Raw genomic sequence first — 9,764 nt, forward strand, 5'->3', positions numbered from 1 at the left:
CCAGCTAGTCCATGGGAGGCTGGTTAGGGCAGATGGGGTTTTCTGGTCACCCTGAATCCATCAGTGTCCCTCGCAAACTCAAACCTACCCCCATGTGTCCTCAGGCTTAGGGGGTTACCGTGAAGTAAGAGGGTATAGTTGTAGACACCAGACTGCAAGGGTGAGACTAGGAAAGCAGGCAGGCTTCCTTGATGAAGTAGAGTTTAAGAGATCTCTTTAAGCACTAGAAACCATAAGAGAAGGTGATTTTCAAAGGATAGGGACAGCTCTTGAGAAGTCTTGTACATGGTAGGTAGTGGTAGGTAGGGATTAGACCAGGGACAGACAAAGATCATCAGAAGGCCATATGGACGAAATAGGTGACTATACCCTCTTACTTGAAGACAAGTAATTTTTAAGTAATAAATAAAAACAATATAATGCAATGTGCTGGTAATCTATGGAACACATTTCCAAATGGAATCAAAATGACAACAGATCATCTTCTCTTGTAAGGGTCAGGCTAGTAAACCAAACACTTCCTACTCAGAAATGCAACCAGAGGATACTGTGGTTATTCTGTTTGTAGCTAAACCTGTTAATCGTGTGGTGAATATATGGTGAGAAAAGGAAACTGTAAAAAAAAAAAAAAAAAAAAAAAAAAAGGAAAAATAAACAAGACGGATACATTTATGTTCAATGCAGATTCTGAACTAGTTGAGGACTGCTTTTTTTACTAAGCAATTTTAAGCCCAAATAAATTATTTAGATATATATATATTTATTCCAAGACTTATAAACAGCGTAAATAAATTTATGTTTTTCACCGCATTTACCAGCAGAAACTTTTAGCTGTTCTAAATAGTCCATTTAGCTGGGAGCTGGCCACAAGCCCTGGGTCTAATCTATATATATATATACATATATATATATATATATATATAATTTATTTGGAATTAAAATTGCTTAGTAAAAAGCAGTCTTTAACTAGTTTGGAATCTTTATTGAATATATATATATATATATATGGTATATATTCCATTTTCTTTGAATTATCCCAAGTCATTAAGGTTTTGCACAGCTTAATGTTTTTGTAAATTGTGCACATTTCTGGGGGCTGAGATTGTAGTATAAAATTAAACAGCATCACTTTTTCATTGAAGAAATATGAGCAATAAGACAGAAATAAAACTGTTATCTTTCTTATCGAAAGGGCGAAGGAAATGTAATTGTGTAACCCTTGACAAAAATGGTCAGTAATTATTTGTGGGATATTGCATTGTAAATGTTTTATTCTGATAGGGCATTGACACTGCATTTATGAGACTATAAAAGTGAGAGGGTCATTGTATTGCACAGAAAAGATGAATTCCGTTGCAGACATGAACATGTTGCAGATGAAGGTTGGCTTTCTATGCTTTCTGTTATGCAGCTTCGCAAACTGCTTTCCCATATCAGATCAAAATAAAAATGACTCGAGGTCGGCGTCCGATCCTGATCTACAGTTTGCAAAGGTGAGTAAAATTATTAATATTCGGGTCAAAATTAAACAAAAATGTCTGCATTGTATTGCACAAAAGAAAATTAGGAAAAAATGAACATTTCTTGTTTTTTTGTTGAAATTTAGGCATTCTTCTATTCTCATCTTCCGCGGCCAAAGGTTTCCGAGCTTACTTTACATTATGACAAAATATCAACAGGATCTGATAAGACGATACCTTAAAAATACATAACTTTGTTCGTAAAAGTTTAAAAAATGGACAGATTCTTCTGAAACCATTGAAAATGATACATTTAAAAGCAGAATATGTCCTTTTTCGAAAAATTCTCTGTATTTTCTGATTTATTTTCCTATTTGCTTTACTTTTTACTTTTTAATGCATAGGTATACCTGAATAAATTCTACACGCTTCCCCAAAGCAAGAGAAGTACTGGATCCATTGAAAATCAGCTGCAGGCAATGCAGCACTTCTTTGGTTTGACGGTTACTGGAAAACTTAACGTTCAAACCTTAAATCTGATGCACCAGCCGAGATGCGGGGTTCCTGATGTGGCGCAATACAAAGTTATCCACAAGACAATAACATGGCCTTCAAATATTATAACATACAGGTAATGTACAGCGCTACGGAATATAATGGCACTATATATAAAATAATAATACTAATAACGCAGAGGGGATGTATGGTTGTGTGTCTATTATAATAGTGCAGTATTATGTAGATTATATATGTGCTTGCGGGGCTGTTATAAATGAGTTATTCCACGTGACGTATACATAAAGGAGAATTGCTCAAGCTATTTATTTTAATAATAATTTCACAAAGCAAAGCAAAGGACTGCCTGGGAAAGGCTGATTTGGTTGTAGAGAAGATCAAATGGAGGTCAGCGGCCTTGAGATCTCAAAGCTGTCAGGGGCATATGTCGCTGTAAGGGGCATATGTCGCTGTAAGGGGCCACATGTCGCAACTCCAATAATAAAAATGGAGGACACGTGAGCTTTTTTGTGGACTCCCATGAAGCCATAGTGATGACGAGGGTCATGAGAGTTGTGTTCTACAAAAGCAGGTATAACAACAGGCCCAACTATAGATAAAGCAGAGGTTCAAAAAGCATGTCATACTTTTAGTTGTAAATAAACATTTTCTTCTGCCCTGCAATATGTGGTATAACATCACCTACATTTGCATGTGTATATATATATATATATATATATATATAATGTACAACAACATAAGTTGCATACAGTTACTAAACTTTTCAGAAAAAAAAAATTGGTACAGAAGCCAAAAAATTGTCCCGGCCTCAACGCGGAGTGTAGGTTAGCGCGACGGTAATGCCCACATGCTCATACTTTTAGCTAATGGCAGGGTTCTGGTGTTGACCTGTCTGGTTGAACCAATTAGAAAGAACAGTTCCACCCCAAGAGCAAAGTGGGTCTGGAGTGCTTCATATAGACGTATTCTGCACATGTGGAGACTGGGGGTGGGGGGTTAATATATTAATGTAAAGAATAATGACATGACTAGTCCTTTAATGCAGTCTCCTTGTCTCCAGCTGATTGCACACTGTGTTCCCAGTTTAATAGTTGACATGAGGATACACCTCTTCTAACGTATACATGTTACACCGGGAGTCTTTGTGTCTGCGCGTTTCTGGAATTAATCAGAACGCGATGTGCAGTCAGCGAGAGATAAGGAGGCCTGACATTCCTCCTTCCCCTGTCTGCTGGATCGCTGTAACATCTTGTCACCTTCACACTCAAGACAAGAAAAATAACATATACATAGCTCAGCACGGAAATCACTTGTAGGAAACAAAATAAATATATAAACATATATTTTTTTGTATTATTCCTCATAGGAAAGGTGCCTGTGTGGCGTTAAATAAACAAACATTTGGTTGGGTAATTTGACTGAGGAATGCAAAATAAGGGTCGTCCTTGGCCAACTTCTATTTCTCGATATGTTATTTTGACTCTTTGCACAGATTATCCCAGGAAGGATACTGGTTGTTTTATTTTAAGACCAGGCTGTAAAAAATATTCTTGCTTCGCTTGTACAGTATCATGTTTGACTAGATTTACACCACCCAATACAAAAAAAACTAAGCAAAACATTGCTACTGACAATAGAATATTGAGATATATTGACTATAAAAATCTGAAAAATAATCACTTTTAAATATTTTATGTAGTAATATTTATAGCAATGGTAGCCACTAGTTAGAACCATAGCTGGAACAGAACTGCATCCACCATGATGCTTCGCCTCCATGCATTTCACAGTTACGATGTTAATGAGTGAAGGAAACACTAATAATCTTTTAGGTTTCTGTTGAGTTCAGCCAACCCGGGCTGAATTGGAAACAATGGCTTTCGACCAATTCTGTAATATTTATTTTTACTTGGTGATAAAAAAACCTTGTTGGGTTCTGCCAGAAAATAGTTTCTAAGTCAGCAGTTTTTTTACTCTTTAGACTCTTAAGTCTGGATTGTTTCCAGGCCATTTGGTAGACTAGAGTTGTGCCAAGACGTTAATCGCAGGAGGAAAAGGCCCAGGACTTAATGTTAGCCCTGCTTACTCCCACCCAGCCCTGACCATTGTGACTGAACTTCTGCAAGTTTTTTTATCCATTTTATACTCAAGTCTTTTATATTGTATACCTAAGTCCATAATAAATAATGAAAAGGCCCATAGTGTTCTTGGGCCTACAGTACAGAGTGCCTACAGAGTCTTGGGGGAGGTTGATTCTGCCCTGATCGGGCTTGTTCCCATAACCTATAACTGTAGGGTTGCCACCTTTTTTGGGAGGAGAAAGTAGAACCTATGCTGTGTATTATTGTTTTTGAGCCATTTTTACAGGCCTTCTGATAAATATTAAGTTGGTGGCACTCGTAAGCTTGTACTGCTCCTATCACCGTGCATGTAACTCCGCCGAATACAGTAGAAAGTTTCACAGTTTTCAAGATTGTAAGCTTGCGAGCCGGGCTCTCTCCACCTAATGTATCGGTTTGTCTTAGTCTGTCAATTCTCGTCTTGTCATACCCCTTGAATACTGCGTAAATTGTTGGTTCTATATAAATAAAAGATAATGTTCCTTGTTTCAACTGTTTTGCATTGTATAGAATTGTTAACTACACGCCTGATCTCCCACCTGCACAAGTGACGCAGGTCATTCGCAACGCTTTGAAGGTTTGGAGTGAGGTGACCCCGCTAGACTTCATTCAGCTCCTCGATGGAACGGCTGACATAATGATATCGTTTGGTGGGCAAGGTAAACACAAATAAAGTCATCTTTCTATTGTTACTTAACACATGTACAACTAAGAGAATAACAGAATATTGATCTTAAAATTTAGAACACGGAGACTTTTTCCCATTTGATGGAAGCTCTGGTATATTAGCACACGCTTTCTCTCCTGGAAAGGACATTGGTGGAGATGTCCATTTCGATGAAGATGAAACATGGACAATGACCGCAGACGGTAAGTTGTAAATGAAATGTAATGAACTGTCACATAAATTAGTTCCATTAAATATATTAATGAAAACTACATATAATTCAGGTTTATGGTTTTCTGTCTATCATTTTGGGAATGTTTGGCTTAAAAGTAAAGGATTAGCTTATCTCAGCAAACATAAGTTCAGTAGTGGAAAGTGTCAAAACGTGCACTCACTTCTTTGTATATCAACAAGAAACTCCTGCTTAACAAGTAGTAGTGCAGAGATAATGTAATGGGATGGAATAATCATGCAGATCCTGAGAAAACTTTTTCCCCCAGGTATAAACAACGGGTTTCTTATACAAATGCATAATATATATATACACACACTATATATACAGATACTACCATTCAAAAGTTTGGGGTCACTTAGCTGTTAATTTCTGGTAAGTAATTCCTAAAGTAATTTCTAGCTGTAACATAATTGCAAACGGGTTTCTAACGATCAATTAGCCTTTCGAACTTAAACTTGGATTAGTGAACAATGGAACACAGGAGTGATGAGAGTGATAAAGGGCCTCTGTACGGCTATGAAGATATTACATTAAAAATCACCCGTTTCCAGCTCAACATTAACAACGTTTGCGCTGTATTTCATCCATTTCATGTTATTTTATAGGACAAAATTGGCCTTTCTTGAAAAAAACCCAGACATTTCTAAGTGACCCCAAACTTTTGAACTGTAGAGTATATTCATTAAATCTGTAAACACTGTTTGTTTAATGGATAGAACTGCAAACTATAGTATTTGGGGAAAAGACAGTTTCTATATCTTATATTTTAATGATCAGGTATAGGATATCCTGTAAAATATAGGATTGGAGAAAGTGCTGTTTTAACATAATTCTTTTCCAGGGTCCAGCTTATTTACTGTTGCTGTGCATGAGTTGGGCCATGCTCTGGGACTAGACCATTCCAGCAGTCCTACTGCCCTCATGTTTCCGCTCTACAAGTACGTCAGTTTAAAGGACTATTCCCTTCCAGCTGAGGACATCCTGGGAATACAGCAGCTATATGGTAAATACACATTGCAAAATGCTACAATCACATGCCAGCAAATGACGATGAGTAACTTCTACTTTCTTATATAATTACGGTATTAGTTATATGACAATATTAACCCCTTAATGACAAAGCCCGTACATGTACGGGCTCAAAATGCATTGTTTTCAATGGGTTTAGGGACCGCCCATTGTCCTTAAGGGGTTAATAGCAATCTTACTTGTTATCTGCTGTTAAAAACAGTTCTCATAGAAAGCTTTACAGACCAGTCCCACCCCTTTCTATCGCCTGCCACTGATGCTAAAGATAGCTATGGCCTCCATTATTCCTCCTTTGTCCCTTGTTCCCACTTTGACGTACAGTTTTAACTTCTATCCCTGTCTCTTTCCCTTTGTATTCCCTTATCTCTTCAATAACTCCCACCACTTCCCATCTCCTCCCATACACCCTCTATCCAGCGGATACATGGACCTCGTGCTCCATCACTTGCACAAACGTTCCAGACAGTAGGAGGAGATTATTTTGTTTTATTAGTCTCACGTTGGGCACCTAGGAGTCTATGTTGGGTACCTGGGAGTCTCATGTTGGGTACCTGGGAGTTTCAAGTTGGGTACCTTGGGGAATTGGGGGATGATTCACTTTCTCAGTACTAGGCCTACCATGTGTGTTTACTCATTTGGAAATTTTATTTTATCCTGTGACATTGAAGCAGGACCACCAGTGACATTGAAGCAGGACCACCAAGTTATCTGTGACATGTCATTCACTCAATATGAGTGTTTTTTCTGAACTTGCTTTTAATCAGAAGTAAGGTAGAGGTTCCTTCAATATTGAGTATACTGTCCATTTTCCCACTGATCTCTCTTTAATTCTATTAACATGCCTTCCAGACTTCAGTCCTCAGAACAGGACGGGGTCAGAGTCATCATGCATGGCTGGCACTATGATGTCATGTCAATCCCTCCCACCCTATTTCGTGTCATCTTACCACTCTTTTCCACAGCAGTCCTATGTTTCTCACTTTGACATAAGAACTGCGGTGTGGATATGCTGTGACCATAGCCGTGGCCTGATGGGATTTTACTCTAGAGAGACAGTCATCACCACATTACTGCTGTGACTGTCCAAACAAAATTTAGACTACTGACAAAAAAAAACCCTAGGCAACACTGACCAGCAGCTGGCGAGGCTTCCCCGAATATGGCCACTAAGTGACAGTTCTATTCTTTTTGTTTGGGCGTGATCCCCTGCTGATAGCGGTCAGCCTGCCCTTATGCCTCATCGAAGTGTACTTTTGGGTATTAGTCTAGTGTAACCACAGAGTTTAAACAATTAACAAAAAAATGCTGTTTATTTTTTTTTTTTAACTTTTATCTCGATCTTCTAGCTGCCTGAAGACATCTGCAGGCTTCAAGTGTGTTTAAAATCTCTGTTCCCTTTGTAAACCCAGGAAACTGTAATACAAATACAGCTCCAAACAAAACACAATGTGGCTTCATGATGTACACATAAGAACATCATTGCCGGTTGTCACATGAGAACCTAATTACTACTTCTCAGAAGCAAAGCAGTGAGCAAGCCTTTAAATACAGCTGACGGATCTGCCTGGCTTGCGTTGGGTAGAGTTCCTCGGTCACTTTACTGTAACTGGAAAGTCTGGACTTGGAAATGAAACACACCCACACTCCATTCTCAACATTTCTCTTTTAGGATCGAGAAGCTCAAATGTCATCATGCCAAAAATATGTAGCCCCGTTGATGCAATAGCCCATTTGGACAACGGCACAGTTGTTTTTAAAGACAGGTATGGAAAGTTATTTCAAGCAATAACTTCGATTTGAGTAGTTAATAGTTATTTTAGTTATTCACCAAAAAGACCCAAGGGATGCAATATTAACATTATTATGTATTATTATTATTATTATGTTTTGTTTTATATAGCATCATCATATGCCATAGCGCTATTTATATAACATGTAATATAAATTCAATATATAATATTCAATTTTTTTTTAAAGACGCATATAAATGCGTTTATTTCCCTTAAATTATTTCACCAATCTTGTAAAAGCCACCATCATCATCATGCAAAGTGCAATCTGGAGCTTTACAGCCTTCACTGGATAAATACTTTTTACTGTGTTAAATGAAACATCTGATTCTCTAGTTTTTCTCAGACACTGACATTAATAAAATATCATTGTATTTATAGGTCAGTGCGGTACTACCATCCCAACGTTGCTGAATCAAGAGCATTTTTCATAAATTCTATTTGGAAAGATCTTCCAGATACAATCGATGCTGCCTATAACTACCCAAGAAATGGCACCCTTTACATATTTAGTGGTAAGTGTACCTTTATAGCAGCACATCATTGTGTCATGCATTGAAGTTGATAATTGTAATATGATTTGTAACCCTTTATCATATATCTGTTATTATATAACAAGTCCAAAAGGGAAGCGCTCACCTGAACTAGCATTAATTATAAGCACCTGTGATGGGGATGGGTGCTAAAGTCCAACAGGGACCACTCACCTGAACTAGAACTAGAGACCTGTCCTGCATCTCAATATCTTCTCCAAAAGTCTTTATTTCTTGTTGTTTCACGCTGGCCTGTATATGATGAGAGATTAGAAACATTGCTTATTGAATGTCAGTACCAAGGACATTATGCTGCAGTGATTTAACTATAGACACAAGATTTTTTACCGCATTTTGAAATGTCAAGAAATACTCGAATTTTTAACAGTATCTTTTTTAAAACAAATGACATCTAGGGAGGAAAATCTGGACTGTGGATACATTTGCTGTGCTGAACGAACGTGCCAGAGATATCTCAGAACTTGGCTTCCCGGTATCTATAACGAAGGTCGATGCTGCAGTCCATTTAACACAAGCTGGGAAAACATACTTTTTCGCTGGAGACCTATGTTGGAGGTAGGTCTGGAATAAGCATTTATTAGTAAATGTAGTGTTTATTGTCACTACAAATGAAACAATACTTTGCACAATTAATTAGTAATCAATATAATTATATCGTGAAGAATCAATGCATGAAGAATAATGAAACCTAGGTGGATGTCTTTGGAGATGGTAGAGAGGACCACCATGAAGTTCTTCCCTATGGTAACAAGCAAGTGCATGCGGGGGGGGGGGGGATAGAAACATAGCATACATAGAATACTAGAAACTCTAGGTCTGGTGTAGACAATTCATCTCAACCTACGAATAGGTGAGACGGAACTCTGAAGTAGACGTTAACATCTGGTTGCCCTGTTCTAGCATCCAATAAGTGAGCAAATTACACATTGTTTTTTTTTTTGTTTTTTTTACTTTATTTCATAGCTATGATGAAAAACAGCAGGTGATGGATAATGGTTTCCCCAAACCTATTGAGTTCCTGTTCCCTGGCATTGGAAATGATTTAGATGCAGCATTCGAGCACAAAAATGGTAAGAATGCTTAAAAAAATACATCTTGGAATACATAATTTAGGGGCCACTGGACTTGAAGTGCCACTGCTGCCTCCCTTTCCCAGTCCAGCCCTGGTGGGATTTGAGTTGCATTGGAACCTTTATTAAACGTATTGTATTTATGTTAAACATATTGTTGAGTACTGACTATTGCATTTCCCTTACAGGATCCATCTCCTTTTTCCGGGGAACAACGGAAATTGCATATGACCCGAGGAAGCAGTTTGTTTCTACAAATAATTTATCATTGTGCTAATGTTTGTATAATAAAGGCACATTATACATTTATCATTACAGCAAAC

The 9,764-nt window shown here is 37.7% G+C and overlaps 1 protein-coding gene and 1 long non-coding RNA gene across 2 annotated transcripts; both read left to right on the plus strand.

The window, feature by feature from the left end:
* Positions 1–1,343: 1,343 nt before the first annotated feature.
* Positions 1,344–6,075, plus strand: LOC128473864 (collagenase 3-like). The gene is made up of 5 exons (XM_053456088.1): positions 1,344–1,493; positions 1,865–2,091; positions 4,607–4,755; positions 4,841–4,966; positions 5,840–6,075. Exons 1-5 carry the CDS (start codon positions 1,344–1,346, stop codon positions 6,073–6,075), a joined length of 888 nt encoding a protein of 295 aa, XP_053312063.1.
* A 2,703-nt stretch (positions 6,076–8,778) lies between these two features.
* Positions 8,779–9,764, plus strand: LOC128474220 (uncharacterized). Its single transcript, XR_008346327.1, has 3 exons — positions 8,779–8,926; positions 9,335–9,441; positions 9,630–9,764. It is a non-coding gene; the product is annotated as an uncharacterized LOC128474220 (long non-coding RNA).

Source organism: Spea bombifrons, chromosome 2, assembly GCF_027358695.1.
Source record: "Spea bombifrons isolate aSpeBom1 chromosome 2, aSpeBom1.2.pri, whole genome shotgun sequence".
In the NCBI taxonomy this organism is placed as follows: domain Eukaryota; kingdom Metazoa; phylum Chordata; class Amphibia; order Anura; family Pelobatidae; genus Spea; species Spea bombifrons.